Raw genomic sequence first — 26,345 nt, 5'->3', positions numbered from 1 at the left:
GCCCCGCGTGCTGTGCCGGCTGGCTCCTGCCCCGTGTGCTGTGCCGGCTGGCTCCTGCCCCGTGTGCTGTGACGGCTGGCTCCTGCCCCGTGTGCTGTGACGGCTGGATCCCACATGCTCTAAAGGCTGGAGAACTGTCCCTCGTGACAGCACAGAGCTACCCCAGGAGGGCTGGGTCCCAAGCGGTGGGTACCAGAGATTACGGGATAACTGAAGGCTAAAGGCCAGTGTCTGCCCGAGCGACCTCCGTCCAAGGCCCTGCCCACCACCAACAGTGATGTGTGTGGGCCGAGCAGCCAGGCTCAGGCCTCTGCGCACCTGGCTCCCGGGACTGGCTGTCATCGCAGATATGCAGGTCCAGGCGGGAGATGAGGAGGTGGTAGGAAGACTCCTTCACGTCAAACTTCTCAAAGTACTGGCTGAGGCGGCTGCTGCTGCTGCTGCCCTGGCTGCCACCGAATGCCTGGGCCCAGGTCTGCTGGGCGCTGGGAGCAGGTGGAGTGATCTACGTGGGACAGAGAGAAGGACGTTCGCTGGGGGCAGGAGAGCTGGTGCCCTGGACGACAGCACTGGCTGCTCTACTGGGTTGATTGCCAGCACCCGCGGGGCGGCTCACACTTGTCTGAGCACTGTGCTAGGACTCCAGGTCCAAAGGGATCCAGTACCCTCATATAAACCCGCACGCAGGCAAACTACCAATGTACATACAACAACAACAACAACAACAATAAAGTAGAAAAAAAGAAAGAAAAAAGGCAGGCAGGCAGACATGCAGGCAGGCAGGCAGACAAGTCAAGTCCAGGCTCTAGGAGGTTCCTTTTGATGCTTTCTGTAAGCTTAGGTCCACATGAGTAAATCCACAATTTAACACCACTCCACACCAACTCAGACCCCAGCAGCCCACCCACACCAGGTCTAGGGACTGTGTCCTGAGGCCTGAGTCACCATCAGTCACCTCCTCCAGAGCGTCCTCGCTAAGTGCACCGTAGTGCCAGTGGGCAGTGCTCCCAGTGCACAGGGTTTACCTAAGAGCAACTTGTCAATTGTCTATCCTCCAAGACGGTCGATGTCCCAAGAGAGGGACAAGAGGCTCCTGCCACTTCCTCCCTCCAGAGGCTAGCACCCCATCTGACTCAGGGAAACCCAGTGAGCAGAGGCTAGCCCTCCATCTGACACACAGGGAAACCCAGTGAGCAGAGGCTAGCACCCCATCTGACTCAGGAAAACCCAGTGAGTAGAGGCTAGCCCTCCATCTGACTCAGGGAAACCTAGTGAGCAGAGGCTAGCCCTCCATCTGACACAGGGAAACCTAGTGAGCAGAGGCTAGTCCTCCATCTGACTCAGGGAAACCCAGTGAGCAGAGGCTAGCCCTCCATCTGACTCAGGGAAACCCAGTGAGCAGAGGCTAGCACCCCATCTGACACACAGGGAAACCCAGTGAGCAGAGGCTAGCACCCCATCTGACTCAGGGAAACCCAGTGAGCAGAGGCTAGCACCCCATCTGACTCAGGAAAACCCAATGAGCAGAGGCTAGCCCTCCATCTGACTCAGAGAAACCCAGTGAGCAGAAGTTAGCACCCCATCTGACACAGGGAAACCCAGTGAGCAGAGGCTAGCACCCCATCTGACACACAGGGAAACCTAGTGAGCAGAGGCTAGCCCTCCATCTGACACACAGGGAAACCTAGTGAGCAGAGGCTAGCCCTCCATCTGACTCAGGGAAACCCAGTGAGCAGAGGCTAGCCCTCCATCTGACTCAGGGAAACCTAGTGAGCAGAGGCTAGCCCTCCATCTGACTCAGGGAAACCCAGTGAGGAGAGCAAATGAGTGAGATAGGCACAACCGACCCCACATGTAGTGAACCCCAAAAGCAAACCAAAAGGGCCTCCATTCCCGCAAGCCTGGCACAGACTAGGGCTAACCACCTGCATCCCCAGCCCAAGCAGATGCCCAGTGTGCCTCTCACCTGCACGGGCTCAGGTGCCAGGCTCTTCCTCTGCTGGGCCGACTTCTCCATGGCCTCACTCAGCGATTCAGCGTACTTCATCATGGCCTTGAGCTGTGAGTCCGTCAGCACCCAGAGCAGGTCGTCCAGGAGGAAGGTCAGCTTGGAGGCCACCACATTGCAGTCTTTAGTCTGAGGGGTCACAGAGAACATAGCTTAGCTCCTTGTATCTCCCAAGGCCTCAAAGTGACTGTGCTGGCGTCCCTGGCAGCCTCCGCCTTCCGCGTGAAGAGGACCATCAAGCACTTTGGCAAGCGGCTTCTGCCCCAACAACTCGACTCAGGTTTGCCTGATTTACCAAAAGCACCGCTGACCTTGTGATGCTCAGGCCCATGTGTGTTTAAGGTGGGTGGAGACCAGCTTCTCAAAGTACCCGAAGAAGGCGATGGAAGCTTCTCCCACAGTGGCGAGGCCAACAGCAAGGACAACCCCACCTTCCACAAGTCCCCTGGCACAGGGAACGCACTCACTCTTCTCTTGAGAGCTATCTGGATCCGGCCCTGGTTGGTAATGAGCCTCAGCGGAGTGGTAACTGGGTCCTGATCACCATTTTCTGTGGCGTCTGCCTCAACTCGGAGTGTCTGCCAAGTTATTTCCTTAAATGTCAAAACCTGGAGGAGGGAAGGTAAAATCCTCAGTCTGTGGCCCGGAAGACCCAGGAGGCTGGGCTGCGGCCCTCCGCTAGCATCCGGACAGCACATGCTCGGGTCCAGACCTATAGCTGAGCAGTGACTCTGGACGGAAACGACCCCAGGCTTCCCAAGACTGGGGACAGCTCCAACAGGGAATGGGATCCTTTAGGGGTTCCCCTACTTGGCCTCCCTCCACTCGCCTCCCCCCTCAGAGTGCTAAGGCCGTCAGTCACCTCTCCTCTGCGGGGATCAGTGATGCGGGTCAGACGCAGGTCGCTCTGCTGCCAGCTGGGGTTGACACTGTAACCCTGGAGCTGCCACAGCTCGAAGGAGGCGTGGAAGGCCTTGGAGTGGATCTTGATGGTGATGGAATTGACCATGATGAACATCCCCTCCACCACCTTCTCTGCAAAGCCATACTCACTGCAACGTGGTGAGACAGTCATCAGGGCGGGGCAGCAGCAGTGGGCGGGGAGAGAGGGGTCAGGGCCGGGCAGCGGCAGCAGTGGACAGGGAGACAGCGGTCAGGGCAGGGCAGCAGCAGTGGATGGGGAGACAGCAGTCAGGGCAGGGCAGGGCAGGAGCAGTGGATGGGGAGACAGCGATCAGGGCAGGGCAGGAGCAGTGGATGGGGAGACAGCGATCAGGGCAGGGCAGGAGCAGTGTATGGGGAGACAGCGGTCAGGGCGGGGCAGCAGCAGTGGATGAGGAGACAGTGGTCAGGGCCAGTCAGACAGTGGTCAGGGCGGGGCAGCAGCAGTGGATGGGAGACAGTGGTCAGGGCCAGTCGGACAGCGGTCAGGGCGGGGCAGCAGCAGTGTATGGGGAGACAGCGGTCAGGGCGGGGCAGCAGCAGTGGATGGGGAGACAGCGGTCAGGGCGGGGAGACAGCGGTTAGGGCTGGGCAGCAGCAGTGGACGGGGAAACAGCGGTCAGGGAGGGGCAGCAGCAGTGGACGGGGAGACAGCGGTTAGGGCGGGGCAGCAGCAGTGGACGGGGATGGGGCAGCAGCCAACATGGCCGCTTATTGTTCTTACTTCTCTGCTTGTTTTTTCTCCCTAAATTTTTCGGTTGGGGAATTTCTTAATACTTGTTTTATTTTTGCTTATGTGTGTCAGTGTACTGCCTGTGTGTGTCTCCACATCACACGGTTGTTGTGCCCACTGAGTCAAAGGAGAAAGTCGGATACCTGAACCCGGCTGGAGTTACAGGCGGAAACACTGCCGTGCAGGTGCTAAGGACAGAACCCAGGGCTGCTGAAGGAGCAGCTGGCGCTCCTAACTGACAGCATGGGTTCTCACAAGAATGCGCCCACCTGCACCTTGCCTAGGGTGGCCAGCAGGAAAAACACCCTTCTTCCCTCAGGAGCCAGAGATGGCAGAGAGAAAGGAAAGAGAGATGCCCGGAAGGCCTCGGGATGTGGCGAGCACTTTTTTTTTTTTTTGGATTTGTTTTTTTTTTCAAGACAGGGTTTCTCTGTGTAGCCCTGGCTGTCCTGGAACTCACTCTGTAGACCAGGCTGGCCTCCAACTCAGAAATCCGCCTGCCCCTGCCTCCCAGAGTGCTGGGATTACAGGCATGTGCCACCACCGCCCAGCTGAGGGCACGCTTTTTACTTATCCTTTTGACTGTCTTGCACACGTCCACAATGCAATTCAGTCATCTTCGCCGGCCCCCTCAGCCCCATCTTCCCATGAAATCAACTTCCTACTTCAATGAAACAGACATTCGTCAAAGCAGAATTTTTCTTTTGTCTTTTTTATTTTTATGTTTTTAAGGACTGGAAGGCGTCCAAAGGCCTCAATCCACCCACAAGGGGTTGGTTGTAAACTGCATTGGTACCTTGGCCAAGAAATTGTTAAACTAAAACCAATTCTGGATTTTTTTCATCAAAAGGAAAAAAAATCTAGAGCCATGTGGTGTTAGTGGTAGTGTCGCATGTCTTTGATGCCAGCACTGCAGAGGGAGAGACAGAAGCAGAGGCAGAGGCAAGAGTTCAAGGCCAACCTGCGCTACTGAGCCCAAGACGACCAGAGTTACAAAGGGAAACCCTGTCTCAAAAAACCAAAGACAAGGAGGACAGCCAGAAATTAAAACTGAAAATGTCCATTCATATGCCATTTAGTCACACGGGACTAATAAACTGCCCAAGAGCCCGTAAAAAAAAATAGAACAAATATACACAGTTCACATAAAGATAACACTAGCCTCACACATAAATCCAAACTACAGTGCACCTGGAGCACAGCCACGCACAGACCGCTTCCTGCCAGGCGCAGGCCTTGGGTTTGAGCCTGAACACAGTAACAGTGAAAGGTGGTGACTCACACCACTGACCCCAGCACTTGGAGGCAGAGGCAGGGGGATGTCTGCCAATCTCAGACCAACCTGCTCTGGGGATCCTCTTTCCCACCTCAGCACTGACACTGCAGGTGAATCCCCTGCACCCGCCTGGCATTTACACAGGCGCTGGTGACCCCCAACTCAGTCCTCACGCTTTCAAAGCAGGTGCTTCACCCACTGACCGTCTCCGCAGCACCTACGAAGACTTCTTTAAGGCAGGGGAAAGCCAAGAACAAGCCTGGAGAGCCACGCCTTTACCCCAGGGGGAGGCGGATCCCTGCAAGTTTGAAGCCAATGAGTTCAGCTGCACAGTGAGAACATGTCTCAAAAGAGAGAGAAATAAAAGAAAACAGAAAAGAAAAAGATTTTTGAGAAGTTATATTCCTTTAGAAGGGAAAAGAAGCCTTATGCCCCCACCCCACCCCCAAAAAAGAAATGTAAATACAGGCATGAAGAAGCGCAGAAAATGTTAAAAGCGAGTGCAGTGTGGTCAGCTGTGGGGAGAGCATGACAACTGCTTCCACTACCACCTAAGACTTCCATCCCAAGGTGTCCGTCCGAGAGAAACAACAGCACAGCCCACCCACACAGACACATCTGCATGGATGGTCGCCAAAGCCAAAACGTCGAAGTGAAGCACCACCCAATGGGTGCAAAGATGGGCATGGTGGCACAGCTGGAAAGCCCAGCTCTTGGGACGGGAGTTCAAGGCCAGCCTGGGCTACCTAAGATGGCTCAGGGTTTGGGGGAGGGCTGAATGATGGAATAGGACTCAGTGTAAGCTCACGTCTACACTGCTGTTAGGGGCAGAGAACAGCAGGACATCTGGGATTTGCTTTCAAACCCTGGAGTGCTCAGGAGACAACGTTGGCAACATGTTAGCAACTGCTGAGGTCTCATATTTGAAACACAAGGGATTTCATGTACTAGCCCATTGGCTTCAGTTGTATGTCTGAATTTTTCAGTAATCAAAGCTTTTTTTAAGCCAGGAAAATGAGTCACATTTTTCATTCACACAGGTTCACACACATCGCAGGCTGAAGCATGAAGATCCTAAGTTTGAAGCCAGCCTGTGCTACAAAGTATGACTGACCATCCATCCATCCGTCTGCTCATCCATCCATCCTTCCGTCCGTCCAACCGTCCATCTATCTATCCATGTCCATCCGTCCATCCATTCTTTCATCCATCCATCCATTCTTCTATCCGTCAGTCCATCTATCCATCCTTCCATCCGTCTGTCCATCCATCTATCCGTCCGTCTGTCCGTCTATCCATCCAATGCATGCATCCATCCATCCGTCATCTTCAGCAAGGCTCACAGTGACTAACCTCTGTCCTGAAGCAAGGGCGATGGGAGACTGTCCGTTGGGGGGGCGAGGGTCCTCACAGGTTTTCATCTCCACCTCCACCTTATCCAGACACTGGAATACAAATAGAGAGAACTAAGCATCCACACAAACCTCAGACAGCAACAGCAGAACAACAGGACTGCACTACAAACCTCCACCGCCAATACAAGCCACACTTCAAACTTCCTGACTGGATCCCGAGGGAATTTAAGGATAGCCCTTGAACAGTAAAAACTATTATTAAAAAAAAACAAAAATGCTACTTATGTTGTCATATAAATAAAATGATTTTTATTAGAAAAACAAACATAAAAAAACAAAAACGCACTCCAGGTAGTGGTGGTGCGCACCTCTAACCCCAGCACATGGACACACTGAGGCAATTTACAGAGACCCTGTCCCTTACATTTTTTGGTTGTAAGGCCTACCCTTAAACGGCTGAGCCATCTCTCCAGCCCGAGACCCTGTCTCAATAAAAACAAAAAGTAAAACCAAGGACTACTTTGACGTAGAAGAGGCCATTACCAAGCAGATCGGATGTGTCTTCAGCTTGGTCCACTGGATCTAAAGAGGAAAGCACAGACAGCCTGTGACGGCCGCTCCCGAGAGAACACGCCCGCTGGCGAGGGCAGCCGGCGCTCAGACCCCATTCTCACCCGGATGGAGGCCCTGTTGCAGTAGACCCTGGTGATGGCCAGCCAGGTGGGCAGCTCCAGCACATTCTGCAGAACCTCTTCGTCCAGCTCCAGGTGGCTGAGCTGACCCTCCCCCTTCAGCGTGCTCAGGTTGATTTTGTCCGGGGAAAGATTCTTAGTGAACCTGCAGAGGGCGGCAGTAAAGCCTCGCTGTGGCCAGGGCCCGTGGTAAGGCACACAGGCTGCAGTCTGTCACAGCATGCTGCGGGCTGCTCTTTCTGGAGCTGGTTGGTTCAGAGCACCCAGGTCAAGTAGCTCATGGCGCCTGCCCGTTAACAAGTCAGTTTCCGGGACCCAATGCCCCCTTCCTGCCTCAAGAGCACCCACAAATGGGCATGTACCAACACATACCAATAATAAATACATCTTTAAAGAAAAATAAATTGGGAGTGTCTCCTGCTGGCCAGCGGCTCCCACCCTCCCTGGGGCCCGACTGGGCTTGTGTGCTATGGCTGTGGCTTTCCCAGCCTCCACAGTGTCCGCTACTAACCTGTCAGGATGTGCCAGGGAAGAGGCACCGCAACCAAGTTATCTACTAGATCCAACGAGTTGTAACCAGTAAAACTCAATGAACCATCTTCCAGCATCAGCAGCTACTCGGCCAACTCTTCACCTACAGTCTGTTCACGAAGACCTACTAGATTCAATCACTGACCTACGAGACTCAACCAGTTGATCAAGTGGTGACATAGAAAAATTAACTACTGATTGAAGTTTGCAACCACGTGAAACGTCATCACATGTCGTAAAGGCATACACAGGGAGGAACTGGCGTGACAACCAAGGTAAAGACAGCGAGACTTGTGGGCGAGGGAGGAGGCCCACAGGAAGCTGCGCCTACAGAGAAGACCCCGTCTCCAACAGAGCGCCTCCTCAGTGGGTTCTCTGAAGTCCCACCAGCTCCCCGTGTGTGCCACGCCACGGCACTGGAGGGCCACTCGGGTCTGTGTACTTCTAAGAGTATGAGGCCCTACTCAGCGCTCTCTTAGGCGCCTTGTCAGGACAGTGTGTGCAGAGCAGATGTGGAGATGAAGGAGTCTCCCTCCAGGACAGAAAGCAGACTTGCTCACCACAGACTCCAGAACTTGGGAAGTTGGAGTCTCAAGCTCAGGGCTGCACCAGCCACTCACGTAGGATCCAGCTCGCCACATCATCCATGGGCCCTGAGGATGGAGGTGGCCCTGGGGTGGAGGCACTTCACTGCTGCGCTAGCCCTGCCAGCTTCCCTCTGCAAGCACCCATCTGACAGCAGAGGCTGCAGCAGCTTCTAAATAGCGCTGGAGCCAGAAGAAAGACCTCCAAATACGGCACCTAGTGCGCTGACCATCTCTAGTTAAAGCCCAGGAAGGACAGCGGACAGACAGCGGACGGAGCCCAGAGCGCACGGCTTCACCCCAACACTCCCTTGTCTGCTTCAAAAACACATAAGGAGGCCGGGCAGTGGTGGCGCACGCCTGTAATCCCAGCACTCTGGGAGGCAGAGGCAGGTGGATTTCTGACTTTGAGGCCAGCCTAGTCTTCAGAGTGAGTTCTAGGACAGCCAGGGCTACACAGAGAAACCCTGTCTCAAAAAAAACAACAAAATTTAAAAAAGAACACACAAGGGGAAAGATTACATGTGGGCTGCTCTCTGTTTCCATTAACTAACTTCACATGGAAAGGAAAGACTCAAAAAGGTATCACACCCACACCTGGGTAGAGTTTTGCCTCTGAACCCAATTCAGATTCTAAGAGAATTGTTTACCCAGTACACTGTCATGCCCTGGGTCCCTCATGACCTTTACCACCTGTCAAAATCCTCCACTCATGAAGGTCACAGGCAGATCATCTGTGACTGTCCCTGAGCTTCCGAGGACCAAGGGCCAGCGCTCACCTTAGTTCTACAACAGGATAAACGAAAGAGAAAGTCCCAGGCTTTAACATGTAAGCTGACTGATTTTAATTCATTTAACTTGTGTGTGTATGTGTGTGTGTGGTGTGTGCACGTGTGTTTTGATGGGAACTGAAGGCAGCCTCCTGCATGCTAAACACTACATCCCAAATCCCTTTAAGGGGTGGTGTGCACGCCTTTAATCCCAGCACAGCACTTGGGAGGCAGGAGGAGCTCTTTGAGCTTTGGAGCCAGCCTGATCTACAGAACTTAGCTCCAGGACAGCCAGGGCTACACAGAGAAAAGCCAAACACCAATAACAAACAAACAATAAACAATTCTTTAAAATCAACTAAGTTTGGGCCAGCTTGCCCTTTCCACTAGAGGGCGGCTGTCCACTGATGCGTCCTTTCCTCTGAAAACGACCCTTTTCCCACAAGCAAACAAAAATGTGGTGAGAAAAAAACGTCTATCTACTTGGAACACTTGCTAAAGAACAAAACAAGGAAAAGCAAAGGAGTGTAGTGCACCGTCCTGGGCCCCCTCCCCTCCCTGCCTCGGGGCGGGGGAGGTGGGGGAGTGGGTGTAGGGGGTGGGGGAGTTGGGGGGGAGAGCAGGCTGAACAGGAGGGGGGCCCAGAGGAAGCGGTCCTGGGGGGGGGAAGATCAGGCAGAACAGGAGGGGGCAGGGGGTGGGGGTGGGGGTGGGAGGAGAGCAGGCAGAATAGGAAGCTGTACGACAAGGCACAGCAAGCTTCCTCTGAGCCCCCCACACAGTCCAGGAATCCTAAGATCACTATCCCTTCCTCCAACTTCCCTAAGTGCCCTTCCTTCACGACAGACCAACCTAGGATGACAATCAGCAGGATAAGCTGTTCTCCCTTATCCCTTCTGATTGCCCTGGGCTGGCCTCAAACCAGCAATTCCACCCTTGCTTGCTGAGTTCTAGACTGCAGGTATGTGCTGTCATGCCCACTTAGGAGCTTTCAAAGAAGACAGGGAGCAGGAGGGGGACTGGAGAGAGATCAGCAGGCACCAACACTCGCTGGACCCCACAGTGACAGGAAGGACAACTCCCACAAGCCGTACACACACGTGTGCACACACCGATGCACACCACACACATCCCAAAATATTTTTAAAGAAAATAATAAAATAACCTGAAAAGCCCACCCAAAGAGAACCATTATTCCGTGCATATATAAAGGGGAAATTATCTCTAACTATATGCTCTCTTTGATCAGAGAGCCACTATAGCCGGGCGGTGGTGGCGCACACCTGTAATCCCAGCACTCTGGGAGGCAGAAGCAGGCGGGTTTCTGAGTTCGAGGCCAGCCTGGTCTACAGAGTGAGTTCCAGGACAGCCAGGGCTACACAGAGAAACCCTGCCTCAAAAAAGCCAGCCCCCCCCCAAAAAAAATCCAAGAAAAAGAGAGAGAGAGATAAACTATAAACACAGAATAAGCTATATTTTTTTTTAGCACTGAGGAATGATTATACTAAAGAGATAGGACATAACTAATCTCTACATTATATTCCTTCCAAACTATCTCTTCAGAGTTTGATATAAAATAAATGACATTTCTCAGGCTGGAAGGATGACTCAGTGGGTAAGAATTTGACGCTCTTGCAGAGGACCAATTTCGGTTCTCACCATCTGCGTCAGGCAGCTCACAACTGCCGGGAATTTTATTTCAAGGAGACCCAGAACCTCCTTCTGGCTTCCATGGGCACCTACGCATACGAACATATACACTCTAATAATAGCTTCCATCTCATTACTTATAATGAGTCTGTATAAGTTATTTATATCTTTTTTAACAGATTTATCATGTATACAGTGTTCTGCCTGCATATATACCTACAGTCCAGAAGAGGGCACCAGATCTCAAGATAGATGGCTAATGAGCCACCATGTGGCTGCTGGGAGTTGAACTCAGGACCTCTGGAAGAGCAGCCAGAGCTCTTAACCGCTGAGCCATCTCTCCAGCCATATATATATATATAATGAGGTCTTCCCAGTTTTGGTCTGAAATTCCTTTATCTGTTAATCAACCATACAAATGCCAAAGTTTGTAGGTGCTTTTCCTTTAAATGTCATGTTTGTTTATAAGCATTTACACATCTTTGAATATATCTGGTTTCCTGAAAGTGGGTCTTGAACACAGTCCGTGCTGACCTTGACATCCTGACCCTCCTGCCTCAGCCTAGCAAGTGCTGGGATTGCAGGCTGACCCCACACTCAGATCTGTTACTCATCCTACCATTAGCAATTCCTCCAAAACAGCCCTGGCACAGTCTGCACTTGAAGCCTCTCAGAAACAGCTAAAGGGCACTTGGGGGCGTAACTAGTGGTGTATAACTTGCCTGGTATATCCAAGGCCCTGACCTCAAACCCCAGAACTCAATTTAAAAAACAAAAAAACAAAACTTTAAGGGGTACGGGATGCGGCCCTTTAGTCACCCATAGCCTGCTTATTAACCTATGGAAGTAGAATAAATCTCAATTTTTGTATAAAGCTATAGTGTAATATAATTAGAAATCTTTCTGAATATCACCAGCCCAATGAAATCAGCAAGTTCCTTCTTAAGAATGTCCACCCCATGGGCTGGAGAGATGGCTCAGTGGTTAAGAGCACAGACTGCTCTTCCAAAGGTTCTGAGTTCAAATCCCAGCAACCACATGGTGGCTCACAACCATCTGTAATGAGATCTGACGCCATCTTCTGGTGTGTCTGAAGACAGCTATAGTGAACTTACATATAATAATAAATAGATAAATCTTTAGAAGAAGAAAAAAAAAAAAGACTGTCCACCCCAGCAGAACACCTAGTCTCCATCCATCAACCCTCGGGCGGTGACCACAGAATGCACCGTGTTATCAGCTGGATCATCAAGTAGGAAAGCACAGAGCATGCTCCGGAAGATCAAAAGCAGAGCACTGACACTCGGCGTCCTTCAGGTTGGGGGTGGGGACTTAGATCAGTGACAGAGGGCCTGCCTAGGAGCATAAGACCCTGGGCTCAGTCTTCCTCAGCACATTACCTGACCGACCCCAGTAATGGCTGTGTGAGGATGCATGGCTTACAGATGGGGACCCTGTCTGGGTGCTGTGTCCTCAGGCAATTCTCACTGAACTTGTTTACACAGCTCTCGAAGTAACAGCACACTGCACACTTTGGCTCTATGATATACAAGCACACTCTGCATATCCGGTCTGGCACCGACCTTACGCAATTCCTCACCAGTAATAAACAGATTCCACCTTATAAGCTTCTCCACAAAGGCAGCAAGAATTCCTTAGAAGTAAATCACATGCCCAACACACAAGAAGCCCCAGGCTAGACTCCTAGGGCCAGAAACAAGTAAGAATTCAGAACACAGTGGTACCTTTAAGCCCAGAACGTGGGAGGCAGAAGCAGGTACATCTCTGAATTCAAGGGCTGCTTGTTCTACAGTGAGCTCCAGCCCAGCCCAGCCTGGACTACATAATGGGACCATCTTTAAAAACAACAAACAATATTCCCTAAACTGGTATCTCCTGAATCTTACAGCAATGAGAAAGAACAGGTTTTAAAAGGTGGTCCATGAAGCCGATTGTTCTGGGTAGGGGCAGGGCTGAACTGAGGCTCTGTGATGCTACCGGAACTCCAAGCCGCTCTCTCTACCTATAGAAAATTTCAGCACAAACTTAGCCCATCAGAGGGGCCGACTGGATTAGACTGAGGCCATATCATGAGACCAGCTGTCCTATATCAGCCTTGGGAGCCAGAGGAAAGCCTCAAGGAATTATGGGAATCTGGGTTTTTTTAGAAGAGCCTTGCTCTGTACATCTCTTCCCTCCACAGTCCTTGGCACAAACTTTACTCAGTGTCCCTCACAGGCCAGGGTGGCTGAAAAGGCTAACAGCAGCCTGGCATTTGTTCGATACAGGCATGTGGGGAAACAGTCTCGGGCCATCTGCTGCTACTGTGGAGCACAGAGGCTCAGCCGAAATCAAGTTGGAGAAACAGACAGATCAACCTCATCTCTGCCAGGGAACCACAATCTGCCAGAGAAGCGATGGGAAGGCTCTAAATAATCACCTTAGCAAACTCGTAACGAGATTTTAGGAAGCCAAAGTTTTTAAACCCGCAGACTTTAGGAGCAAGAAACGTTCTTAAGTCAGGGTGTCGAGTAGCCCAGGCTGCCCTTGAATTCAGTACTTAGGAGTCGAGTTCCCAAGTACATATCTCAAATTCCTGATCCTCCTGCCTCAGACACCCTAGTGTGGGATGGCAGCTATGTGCCAACATGTCCAGCTGAAAAGGATCTTAAATAACCATTAATTCAAAATCTATAATTTGCAAATAAAGAAACAAAGTGATCAGAAATGAGAAAGGGTTGCCCAGGAGTCATAGCTGGGCAATGCTTAAGTCTGGGACTCATCACTCCACAGACATGGGACAGAACCCAGCCCTCTCTGCACTCAACCCCACTACCCTGCCCCAGGAACCCCCAGACAGCAGAACCTGCAACAACTGCTCTGCGCCAGATCCACAAATGAGCTCTGCTACGTCAGTGGAATATACAACATGAAACAGTCTCAAACCTCCAAAACGGATGGGCCTTGGAGAGCTGGTTCAGTGGCCAGGAGCTCGGGAAGCTCTTCCAGAGGACCCAGGTTCTAACACCCACATGGCAGCTTGCAAATGTACGTAACTCCAGTTCCAGGGATCTGAAATTCTCTTGGCCTCCTCCAGCACAGCACACACATGACACACAGACATACATTCAGGCAAAAGAAAAACATACACATGAAAATCTTTTTAAATAATAAAACAAATTCCCAAATACTGAACAATTTTTTCTAGTTACTGTTTTCTAATGTAATTCCATTATTGTCAGGAAACACACTAAATTTTCAATATCTTGAATTTTTCATTATATTATTATTTTATTATTGTGTGTTGGTTGCATGTATCACCACATAAATATCTGGTATTCACCGAGGCCAGAAGAAGGTGTCATATTCCCTGGAACTGAATTACAGACAGTTGTGAGCACCCATGTATGTGCAGGGAGTCAAGCCCTGGTCCCCCAGAACTCCAGCCAGTGATCTTAACTGCAGAGCCATCCCGCTAGCTGCTCATTATCTTGAAAATTATTCAGAGTTTACTGATCAAGTGAACACACTTCTTTTGCATCTGAAATGAGAACCCTGAAGGTGTCCGTGCAGTATTCTAGGAACCTCTACATATAAGTAGGAAACCTTTACATATGGCTTAGATCACCAGCGGAGTCTTTTAAAGAAATAAGAGAACTTTCCTGTAGGCCTAGCTTCCTCCTCATTCTGAAGAACAGCCTTCAGTAAATATACCTTGTATTGGGAGGAAGTTTTTCAACCGACCACATACCTTTAAAGGACAGTTTAGCTGGGTACGAAGTTTGTAGAGTTTCTTTCAGCTATTAATGTATCATCCACCATCTTCTGCTGTTGAAGCAATCACTTACTGCTTTTTATAAAGTTTCACGTTTTTAATTTTTCATTGTCACTAATATGAGCCTTAGGTCTCCAGGAACGGTTCTGTTATTAGTCTGTCATGTAATCCAGGCTGGCCTTGAGCTTGTTGTGTAGCCAGAGATGCCCTTGAATTGATCCTCCTGCTTTCACATTCCAACTCTAGGCTTCATGAATGTAAGTCAAGCAAGCTATTCCCAGACCAGAAGTGGTTTTCTTTGTTTTTATCCTGATTTGGCTGAACATCTTGTATCTAATAAAGCCTGCTTATGATAACACTTCCATAGAAATATAACCACGGGCCTTACAACCCATCCACTTACAGTGCATGAGTCAGTGACAGTACTGTCAGTTGTGCAACCATTTGTTTCTTTCTGTTTGTTTGTTTTTTGGCTTTTTGGTTTTATCGAGACAGGGTTTCTCTGTATAGCCCTGGCTGTCCTGGAACTCACTCTGTAGACCAGGCTGGCCTTGAACTCAGAAATCCGCCTGCCTCTGCCTCCCAGAGTGCTGGGATTACAGGCGTGCGCCACCACTGCCTGGCTGTGCAACCATTTGTAAAACCAACTTTAGAGCAGTTTCATTATCTCTGTCACTAAGAAAACCAATGCCCTAGCTGTCACTCCAACAGTCCCCACAACAGTCCTAGTCAACCATCAGTTTTCCCTATTTGGGATATTTAATATAGTAAGAATCATATATGGTCACTCTTTATTTAAAATAGCACAGTATTTTCTGCCTGTACATATACATGTATGTTCATGTATGCAAGTAAGTGTGCACACAAGTTATGTGTGAGCAGACACATGGTGATCAGAGGATAACATCAGGCACCTTCACTCTTTGACCTTAAATTTCAACAAGTATGCTAGCTCTTTTTCATGGAACTTCCTAGGCAGTCAGCCATGTCAAGATAAAGCTGAATATATCCTTTTCAGCCACCAGCTATCTTGGGAGGCAGAGGCATGTGGCTCTTGGAGTTTAAGGCCAGCCTGGTCTACAGAGCGAGTTCCAGAACAGTCAGGGCTACACAGAGAAACCCTGTCTTGAAAAACCAAATGACTCACTGGAGCCATGAACTGTACTCTCTGAGAAGCTCACGGCTACAGACCTGATGCTTTGGGTAGAGTGGAGAGTCACGTGATCTGATCAGGAGGAACCCCAAGCAAGGATTTCCCACCAAGCAGGTTGTCTTGAGCCACAGCACAATGCTCCTGCTGTGGGGTAAGGGGCACTCTTGCTATAATAGAGGACACTCAAATCTGTCTGCAGATGCCAATGTGAGGTCTCAACTTGGTTACTATAAGCAAAGGAGAGGAGATTCCTGGACTGACATATAATACTGTTTCAGTGACTGGGGTCCAAACTAGCTAACGGAATCTGAAGGCTTTTTAATCTCTACAGAAGATAGTGTTAGCCAATATGTTGTCAGAAAGCCTTTAAACAAGAAGTTCTTGGCCTGTGGGTTGCAACCCCTTTGGGGGTTGACTATCAGATATCCAGCATATCAGGTATTAGCATTAAGACTCATAACGGCAGCAAAATTACAGTTATGAAATAGCAATGAAATAATTTTATGGTTGGGGAATGTAATGGTTTGTATACACTTGGGCCAGGAGTGGCACTATTAGGTGTGGACTTGTTGAAGTAGGTGTGTCACAGTGGGTGGGGGTTATAATACATTAGTCCTAGCTGTCTGGAAGTGAGTCTTCTACTAGCAGCCTTCAGATGAAGATGTAGAACTCTCAGCTCTTCCTGCACCATGCCTGCCTGGATGCTGCCATGCTCCCATCTTGATGATAATGGACTGAATATCTGAACCTACAAGCCAGTCCCAGGTAAATATCCTTATAAGAGTTGCCTTGGTCGCTGGGCAGAGGTGGTGCACGCCTTTAATCCCAGCACTTGGGAGGCAGAGACAGGCAGATTTCTGAGTTCAAGGCCAGCCTGGTCTACAGAGTGAGTTCTAAGACAGCCAGGGCTACACAGAGAAAACCCTGTCTTGGAGGAAAAAAAAAAAAAAAAGAGTTGCCTTGGTCATGGTGTCTGTGCACAGCTGTAAAACCCTAAGACAGGGAGGGGGTGGGGGGTCACCACCACATGAGGAACTGTAGTAAAGGGTCCCAACATCAGCATTATGAAGGTTGAGAGCAGCTGTCTTTTAAAACCAGAAGGTAAAAGCCTAGGACCAAAGCCCCCAAGGCCCACCATCTTGTCACTACATGTGTCCTGTACCACAGATGTCAATCCATTCTCTCAAGGAACACCAAAATCAGAAAAACCAGGCAGCTACAGAAAATGTTAGTTTAGACTTTGGGCCGAGAAAGCAAAGGGAGCCCAAGAAAATCAGGCTGTCCGGAGCTGCAGGCTGTCCTCTCCGGGTGCCTCTGCTTCTGAGCCCAGGCAAAAATAAGTCTACAAGTAACAAGTAACTGGCCTGATCTTAAAAAGGTCAAAACCAAGCAGGTTTCTTAGGAAAAAGAACAAAACCAAGCAGGGTAGACCAGCAAACCCGTAAGCTCGCCAGGATCTCCCAAGTCCACCTCCTCCCTCACCGTCGGGATTGAGGGCATAGACACCCAGCCTGGCTTTTTCCGTGGTTCGAGGAGCAAAACTCAGGTCCTTAGCTTGTGAAGCAAGAGCTCTGCTCAAGGGGCCGCCTCCCAACCCTGTCAGCACCGCCTTCCTCTTTATGGTTGGTATGGTACTACTGACATCCTTGTGCTAATGACCAGGCCGCCCCAGTTACTCGGTCACTTGATCCTGTGTGAGCATGATCCTGAATCTTCGGGGCTACTATGGTGCTGTGAACATGCAATGTAAGTTTTGGTGTGAGCAGATGATTTTCTTTCTCTCAGTGTGCGCGTGGAGTGGAATCACTGTACCGAGTGATATGCCTCATGTCGGATGTGTACCACAAAGTTTCCACAGTGAATACACCTCATGTCGGATGTGTACCACAAAGTTTCCACAGTGAATACGCCTCACGTCGGATGTGTACCACAAAGGTCCCACACTGGGGCTCCTCTGGCTGTGTCTCAAGTCCTCACTGACACAGGCTGTGGTCCTCCTCACTGCAGTCACCTGTGGTGCGAGGGTGTCTTCTTCGTTCTGACCTGCACTCACTTGATGGCTTCCTTGATGTGCCTGCTGGTCACACATTTCTTCTTGGAGGTATCCCTACACGGAGTGTTTGACCGTGTTTAAACTCAGCTGCCTTTTATTACTGTGCTGGTGGCCTTTTGTTGTTTTTGAAATAAGTCCTCATGCATCCTAGGCTGGCTTTGAACCTCTCTGTACTGTAAATAATATTTTTCTATCTTGTTTTATTATCTGCTGATGTGTAACAAATCTCACTATGCCTAATAGGGCAACACAGCAAGCATGTTATTAAATCAGTGAACCCCATGTTATAAGTGTGTTCGAGGAGGAGCTCAGGTGGTGACGTGCTTGCTGTTCAAGTTAAGAACCTAAGTTTGAATTCCCCAGCATGCACCTAAAGCCAGGCTGTTGCCATGGCACCCGGACCCCCAGCACTTGGTGAGGGGGGCTGATCCTGGGGGCTTGCTGGCCAACAAACAGGCGGAGGGGTTCAGTGAGAGACCCTTTCCGAAAAGGAGGGGGAGCAAGGAAGGAAGGCACTCAACATTCCCAGACTCTCATGGAAGAGGTCAGAGGTCAGAGCTCACCTATGTAATCAAGGCTAGCCTCAATCTCTCAATCTCTGCCCCCACCTCCCAAGTATTGGAATTACCCAGGCTCAAACCTGTTAGCCTTTTTCTTTAGGCAAGGGCTCATTCTAGTTCAGGCTGTCCTGGAAATCACCGTGTAGAGCAGGCTGCCCTCAATTCTCCTGCCCCAGCCTCCCAGCGCCTGAGTTACAAGCATAAGGCTTTAGAGAGTACTTACAGGTATGAGACTCTGTTCAGCAACAACACATCAGCATCTCCCCCAGTCAGCATCTGTCACACTCCTCGAGCAAGGTGACAGCCCAAGGAAAACTCTTGCTGGGATCCACGATCTAAAGGACCTCGTGCCAGGACAGGAAAGGTACGGTGCCGCCCTCGCATTTCCTCTCTAACACCCTCACAGGTCTTACCAGGAGCTAGCCCTCCCTGTACCAAGTGCACACACATGCTTGAGCTGTCTGAGACTAGGTGAGCCAAGGAAGCTGTCCCACACTGGACACTGTTTCTGCTGGACCCCATGCTCAAAACTAAACTTAGATGTGAAAATCGCAGGGGCTGGAGAAATGGCGCAGTGGTTTAAGAGCACTGGCCACTCCTGGAAGAGGACCAAGATCCAATTCCCAGCACCCACACGGTAGCTCGCAACTGCCTGTGATTCCAGTTCCGGGGAATCTGCTGCCCTCTTCCGGCTCCCACAGACGCCACGTGCACACAGTGCACAGACACAGGGAGGCAAAAGCACACACATAAAAAACGTACAGAAAGAAGTTAAACTGGGGACACCACACTTCCATTGAGCCAAACTTACAATATCTCACGACCCACCGTCTCCAAAGCGTTCTTTAAAATTAAATTTATTTTACGAGCAAAAGTGCAATGCCTGCAAGTATGTGTGTGTACTAAGTCTGTGTAACACCACAGAGTCAGAAGAAGGCACTGAGTCCCCTACAACTGGAGTTTCAGAGAGTCGTGAGTTCTTAACCACACTATAGCCTCTGAATCCCTTCAAAACTCTTCAGTATGGGCTGGCAGCCAAGTTATACACAACCAAGGCACTGCTCTGAACATACATGTAAAAAATTACTCAAGCAGGTAAATGGAGCACAGCCAACCCAACACATTCACCCCATAGCTGCTTTCCCAGAAAGTTAGTACAAACTTCATGACCCTCACCTGAACAGCTGGTATTATTTTTAAACTTTAGCTCAGCCGGGCAGTGGTGGTGCACACCTGTAATCCCAGCACTTGGGAAGCAGAGACAGGTGCATTTCGGAGTTCTAGGTCAACCTGGTCTACAGAGTGAGTTCCAGGACAGCCAGGGCTACACAGAGAAACCCTATCTCAAAACAACAACAACAACAAACTTTAGCTCTCCCCCTTTACAATCAAAACAGATTGATAACATGGAAAATATTCTTTAGTATTTGTTTCTGGCACCAGTAACAAACAGATAAAGGAGGCTGACTGCTTGATACCAGACTAAACTGGAGTCCCCTTCCTCCCCCAGAGCTAAGGTTCCTGAATTCCAACAACCACTGTCACGTCCACGAGTTGGAATGCTAACCTGGGCTGTGGGGGTGACGCCGTCTCAAACGTGGCCCTCTGCACACCTGTCTGCTCTCACATACCTGACCTGCCTGTACCACTCCTCAAACTCTGGTTTGGTGGTTTGGTGTTTGTTTGTTTCACTGTTCCTTTTCGCTGTAGTTACTTAGGGACTGAATGCACACGCACAGCATACAGCACACACAGCATGGCACACATATGGAAAGGAAAAGACAGCCTCTCCCTCCAAAGCCCAGAGCCTTTCTCTACTAAGACATGGCATCCCCCTGGCCTTAGACGCTGTAGAAGACGCCAAGAGGGACAGCCCCTTCTGCTGTGGGCCCGTGTCCAGCTGGAGAAAAGAGCTGGGCTGTGATGAAAGCCACTGTCACCAATTATTCTTCAGCCAGGCTCTCTAAAGCGAAGGGAACTAAACCCTCTAATGGTTGAGCAGAGTCTCTACGGGCTCAATCCAGCGTCTGCTCCAGGGCTCTTTCACCCTCTGGTGGTTTGACTGTTTGGTCCCTGGACAGCACTGTTTGGAAAGCATAAGAAGGCTGCTCCGGGAGGTCAGGCAGTGTCTGTCCCTGCCTGCTACCTGAGCATCAGGATGCGAATTCTCACTTACTAGCAGCTACAGCACCACACCTGTCTGCTTCCTACCATGATGGTAATGGACAGATTCTCAAAAACTATAAGCAGGTCCCCCCCCACCCCTATTAAATTCATCCTTTATAAGAGCTGCCTGGGCTGCAGTCTCTACACAGAGGCAAAACAGTAACTAAGACACACTATGCTAAGGCCCCAGCTGCCCCCACATCATGTGCCATGCGCGAGGAGCTGCCGCCTCCTCTTTTCAAGCTCAGCGACAACGTGTTCATCCCTACTCCATCACCGGTGATGGAGTAGAGCTACCCGTGGAAACAGAAGGCAGCACCTGTGACTCCAGCCTCAGAAGGCAGGAGCAGGGCGATCTCAAAACAAGCTGGCCAGGACACTAGCCGTTCTGGGGAGTTCTGAGTTTGACTGACAGAGTCGGCCTCAAGGAATAAGAACAATGGAGGATAGTCCCCAGTGTCAACACTAAGCCTCCTCTTTCGTGCACACGTACCCAGATCCATACATACTCAGAGTTACGCATGCACACATGCACAGCGCACACGGGGAAGTGAAAATTGAACATGGGTGGGATGGGGAAATGGTGCAGCTGGTCAAATACTTGCCACACAGGACAATGACCTGAACCTGGCCCCAGAATTCACATACAACAAGAAAACTGGTTCCATAAACTTGCCCTCTGGTCTCTGCACACATGTGAGACTCACACACTCTATAGTAAGTGTGCTGGTCTTATTTTGTTTTTTTGCTTTTTTTGTTTGTTTGGTTTGGTTTGGTTTCTCTGTGTGGCCCTGGCCATCCTGGAGCCTGGCTCTGTAGAACAGGCTGGCCTAGAACTCAGAGATCACCTGTGTAAGGTGGAATGTTCCAGAGGAGAGCAGCAAGGCCCCTGTGCCAAGATGACACACTGAAGTAGTCATGTTCTTTTTAAGATGTGATTTCTACCCTGGCATGGCAGTGGACACGGATCATCTCAGCACTGGGGAGGCTAAGTCAGGAGGATTATAAACTCAAGGGCTATACAGTGAGACCACATCTCAAAAACCAAACTTGTAGGCTGGCTGTGTGGCCCAATGGCCCCCACAGATTCAATGTGCAGCATTCTTCTGTGGAGAAAAACCAGGTGCAAAACAGCATGCGCGCACAGCTGGGCACACAGCTGTCAATTCACAGAAACCGAGTCCTAGCTCTCAGCGGCTACACCACGTACTCTCTTGATCTCACACAGCAAGCACAGCTCACGACTGACATCCATTTGTGCCTGTACTGCTGAAGACTGCAGCAGGCCCAGAAATAGGCTGGGCCACTAAGCCGCTATGCCCCGCACCTAAGTTTTCTTAAATTTTTTTTTTTAGATTGATTTTACTCCATATTTTTGAGTGTGTTTCTCCAACATGCATATATATACTAACTGCGAGCTAGTGCCGTCACTTAGAAGACATTGAAACTGCAGTGGTGAGTGGTTCTGAGCACTGCGTGGGTGCTGGGAACTGAACCCAGGTCCGCAGCAGAAACAACGGAGCTCCTAACTGTCCAGTCACCTCTCCAGCCCCAAAGTTTCTGCTTTTAATAAATTGTTACCAGTAAAAGAGGCCATGAGTTGACTGGGAATATGCAGGGGAGTCTGAAGGGAGGACAGGGCTGGGAGGAATGATGTGATCATTGTAAAATTTTAAAAATTTAAATATATTTTTAAAATTACAATAAAGTACTTTTTATAAGAAGCATAAGCCTGCTGTGGTGCCACACATCTTTAATCCCAGCACGAGAGAGGCAGAGGAAGGCAGGTCTCCATGAGTTCAAGGCCAGTCTCGTCTACCTGAGGTCCAGGACAGGCTTACTGAGAGAAACCCTGTCTTGAAAAACAAAATAGAAGTATTATCTTTCGCCAGGCATAGTGGCTCAGCCACGTAATCCAAGACTCAGGAAACTCAGGCAGAGCTATTTACGGAATCTCAGACTAAGTCAGCTACACAAAGGGACGATCTCAAGCCAAGGCTTAGCTTAGCAGGTGGCGGATTCTAGCAGCAAGCCCAAGGGCCTGAGTTCACTGCAAGGTAGAAGGAGAGCGCAGACTCCACACGACACAGGCACACTCGCACACAGACACACTGAAACACATACAAATGCATGACCAAGAGAGACACTGCCTTAAAAATCATAGGAAAGGGGGCTGGAGAGATGGCTCAGTGGTTAGGAGCATTGACCGCTCTTCCAGAGGTCCTGAGTTCAATTCCCAGCAACCACATGGTGGCTCACAACCATCTGGAATGAGAGCCGATGCCATCTTCTGATGTTTTTGAAGACAGCAACAGTGTACTCACATACATAAATAAATAAATCTTTAAAAAAAAATCACAGGAAAGCTATGCAATTCAAATTTCTATTTCTGTAGGAAAAATGGCGCGACGTGTCTGTCGATGGGTTGGTAAGATTACAGTGCAGAAGACCAAATACTTAGCAAAAGCCTGCATATTTAGAAATAGCTCTTTACTCATTTACTATATATAATAGTTATTTTAACAGCTGCCACATGCAATCTGAGTTAGAAATGTTTTCTGCGGGGGTTGGAATGCCCCATCTCCACTGTCCCTTTGTACTTTGAATATTATTCTGGAATGACATCGTGTGTCTAAGGACGGGACGTCGAAGTTTGAAATCCAAACAGAGACCTGGACTCTCCTTAGCTCAGTCAACACGTGCTAAGCAGTGTACACGGCTTCAGTCCTCAGAATCACAGACTGAGCAGACAGCCGGAGTATTCGTGTGCTTTACCAAATGGGAGGTTTTTTTAAACTTGGGTTTTCTGTGGGTTTTGAGATAAGACTTCATACTATACCCCAGCCTGGTCTCAAAACTATAGACAATCCTCCTGCCTCAGCTTCCTAACTGGAAAAATTGGGAGCTACAACATCCAGCTTTTCAAAATAAAAATATATGCATCTGCATCTTTCAGAGTGGCTCAAAGGACAGACAATGCCAAGTATTGTCAAGGATCTCTGTACCCGGATCCCACACCCTCCAGCAGCAGCCCTGCCCATTAGCACAGCCCTGCCCATTAGCACAGCCCTGTTCATTAGCACATCATGTAGGAATGCATTCATGAAAACCCACAGTCTACAAAGATCTAAAACCCTGTCTTAAACAGACTCCCGACAGGTGTGTGTGCCAGAGACATGGTCATAACAGCTCTCACTGGGAAAATACATATTACACAACCACAGCAATACATAAAATACAATCCACTTTTTAAGGAAAGTGGATTATGTTCCCACAAACAAAAGAACATACAACCCATATGACCATGCAGTCAACATGATGTGAGCATGTTCACAGCTAAAACAACAGCCAAGGGCTAGGGAGCTGGCTCAGTTGGCCAGGCGCTCACCATGCCATATTTCACAACTACTCTCTATTACCACCACCACCATTATTGTTGTTGTTGTTGTTGTTGTTATTTTGGTGTAGTCCTGGCTGTCCTCAAACTCAGATCGGCCTGCCTGCTTCTGAGCTCTGGTATCAAAGGCGTGTGCCTTTTTGGTTTTGTGAGACAGAGTTTCTCTGTGTAGCCCTGGCTGTCCTAGAACTCACTCTGTAGATCAGGCTGGCCTTGAACTCAGAAATCCACCTGCCTCTGCCTCCTAAGTGCTGGGATTACAGGTGTGGGCCACCACCGCCCGGCTCAGCTGCTCTTTATTAAGCACTGCTTAAATGTCAGGCACTGTAAGGAACGCCGCGACCCTAATCCTCAGCAGCATTCTGCTAGCTCCCATTTCTCTTTATCCCTTACAACCAACAACAGTTTAGCTGGGGAAGTCCTCCCTGGTGGAGAAGAGTGGGGCTAGACAGACCTGTTTTGTCTGGCTGGCTCCATCAGCAGAGGGCACTGGCCAACTGCTCGTCCTACCATAGGCTCTCTTACACGTCCAGTCCAAGGTCATTAGCTGAGGTGATCTAAAGCAGGAAACACGCATGGTGGAGTTGTAACAACATGGCCAGTGCTGCAAAAGCTGAGACGAGTGGGTTCTCAAGAAGGGAAAACGACACGAAAAACCTAATTCAGTGAAAAGTCTATTTTAGCATTTATTTATGAAACAGGGGTCTCAATAAATGGCCCACACTGGCCTCAAAGTTAATGCCATCCTGCCTCAGTCTCCCAAATGCTGGGATTACAGGTGTCTGTAACCACTCCCAGCTAATTCCCACAACTTTCTAAATAAATAACTATTTCATGTTGCTAAGTAGAACTCTTTTCGAGGGTCCACTTCAATGAACATTTAATGGTGTTGATGTTCTGTTTAAGCTCCACCCCACACCTACCTGGCAATAGCCAGGTATGCCCCGCCCCAGAGATCTGGCCCACTCTAAGAGGGGCTACTTGCCCCTCTTCTCCCTCTCCGCTCTCCCACATTCTCACCTCTCTGCCCCTTGGGCTCTTCCCTCCTCCACGTGGCCGGCCTCCACTCCACTTTTCTACTCTCTCTCTCTCTCTCTCTTCTCATTCTCTCTCTCTCTCCCTTTCTCTACCACTAACTCCCATCCCCTACTCTGAATAAACTCTATTCTATACTATGCCTGTGTGTGTGTGGTCCCTCAGGGGCAGAGGTGCCCAGGCAAGGGCCCGCCTGGACACCTTCCCCCACGCCGCCTAGCCACACTCCCCTAACCCCCTATACTCCCCCTTTTTAAGCCCCCACAAATGGGGCATTGAAGTGGCACATAGTGGACAACGGTCGACCAAGCCATGGGTGAAATTCCAGTGCCTTGACCAATAGGTAGCTAGGGAATGCATTCAAAAGAAATACCTGAAATTCATAAAATCACCGAAATGCAATTTATTGTCACTGGCCTGTCCTCTGAGTCACACAGCGCTGTGGGACACCTGCCACACCACAGTGGTAACTCTCCCAGCTCTCTCTCCTCCCTCCCCACCAGGTTCTAGGACCCAGACCCAGGGAGCCCCAGCTTCCTCCTTCGGCTGTGGTGGTGAGAACAAAGCATTCAATGTCTCACCGGGCTGAGGGGTGAGCCTGAGGTAAACAAAGGCCCTGAGAACTTGGCCTTTCCAACCACATCTGCAGCCTGCTCCTCTGCAGGGGGCTGAAGCTGCTGCCTGAAGACGCCTCCTCTTCCTCCTCCCAGCCCCACACCTGGGAAATCAAAAATGGCCCTCACTCATGTCAGACCTACTTTCCCACTTAAAGCAAACAGGCTTTCTGCCCCCAGGAACCAACAAAAGTGCCAGGGAAGACAGTCTGTTACCAGCTGTGGGTTACATGACACCAGGTCTTGAAAAACAAACAAAGAAAAAACCAAACAAGAAACCAAAAGCTCCATCCAGGGTGTCTCATTAACATTGTATGTGCACAGGAGGGGCTCGAACATGCGTGCACACAGGGGAGGGGCTCCAGAGTGAGGAAGCTGGTTTTGCCCACTCCTTTACCTTCTGGAAAAGTCTCTTACCCTTGCTATGCTTACTTCCTCGGTGGAAAGACTCCTGATAAACCCGTAATCCCAGGGCTTGAGAAGCAGAGGCTGGAGAATCTCTGTGATGCTGAGGCCAGCCTGGTCTACATATCAGGTTTCAGAAAACCAAAACACACTGAGTCCTTGTCTCAAAAGGGAGGAAGGGAAGAAGAAAAGGGGGGTGCTAGAGAGATGGCTCAGTGATTAAGAGCACTGACTGCTCTTCTGAAGGTCCTGAGTTCAAATCCCAGCAACCACATGGTGGCTCACAACCATCTGTAATGAGATCTGATGCCCTCTTCTGGGGTGTCTTAAGACAGCTACAATGTACTTACATATAATAAATAAATAAATCTCAAAAAAAAAAATAAAGAGGGGGGAGCAGAGGGGTCAGACTACATGTAGCAAGGGTTCTTCACTTATTCCAAGACACTCTGAGAGACGTTCAGATGTGTACACTCAGAACTCCCACAAAAACTGCTATAGAAAATTACCTAAAGCCAGGCATGGTGTGGAATGCCAATTAACTCCAGCACTTAAGAGGCTAAGGCTGGAAGCCCATTAACTCGGGCTACAAAGTGAGGGAGGCACTGGAGAGAGAGAGAGAGAGAGAGAGAGAGAGAGAGAGAGA

The 26,345-nt window shown here is 49.7% G+C and overlaps 1 protein-coding gene across 3 annotated transcripts in view; it reads right to left on the bottom strand.

Moving 5' to 3' along the window:
* The window catches only part of Bltp3a (bridge-like lipid transfer protein family member 3A), a 46,273-nt gene that overhangs the window by 17,906 nt on the left and 2,022 nt on the right, over positions 1 to 26,345 (bottom strand). For all 3 annotated transcript variants that reach the window (XM_052162927.1, XM_052162928.1, XM_052162929.1), the window contains exons 2-8: positions 6,989 to 7,151; positions 6,858 to 6,896; positions 6,313 to 6,404; positions 2,871 to 3,060; positions 2,476 to 2,616; positions 1,967 to 2,137; positions 319 to 505 (exon numbers count right to left, since the gene is read on the bottom strand). In XM_052162927.1, the coding sequence (XP_052018887.1) occupies positions 319 to 505; positions 1,967 to 2,137; positions 2,476 to 2,616; positions 2,871 to 3,060; positions 6,313 to 6,404; positions 6,858 to 6,896; positions 6,989 to 7,151 (983 nt within the window). The remainder of the gene's footprint in view (positions 1 to 318; positions 506 to 1,966; positions 2,138 to 2,475; positions 2,617 to 2,870; positions 3,061 to 6,312; positions 6,405 to 6,857; positions 6,897 to 6,988; positions 7,152 to 26,345) is intronic.

This window comes from Apodemus sylvaticus, chromosome 19 (assembly GCF_947179515.1).
Source record: "Apodemus sylvaticus chromosome 19, mApoSyl1.1, whole genome shotgun sequence".
NCBI classification, from domain to species: domain Eukaryota; kingdom Metazoa; phylum Chordata; class Mammalia; order Rodentia; family Muridae; genus Apodemus; species Apodemus sylvaticus.
This window is presented reverse-complemented; position numbering and strand designations above follow the sequence as displayed.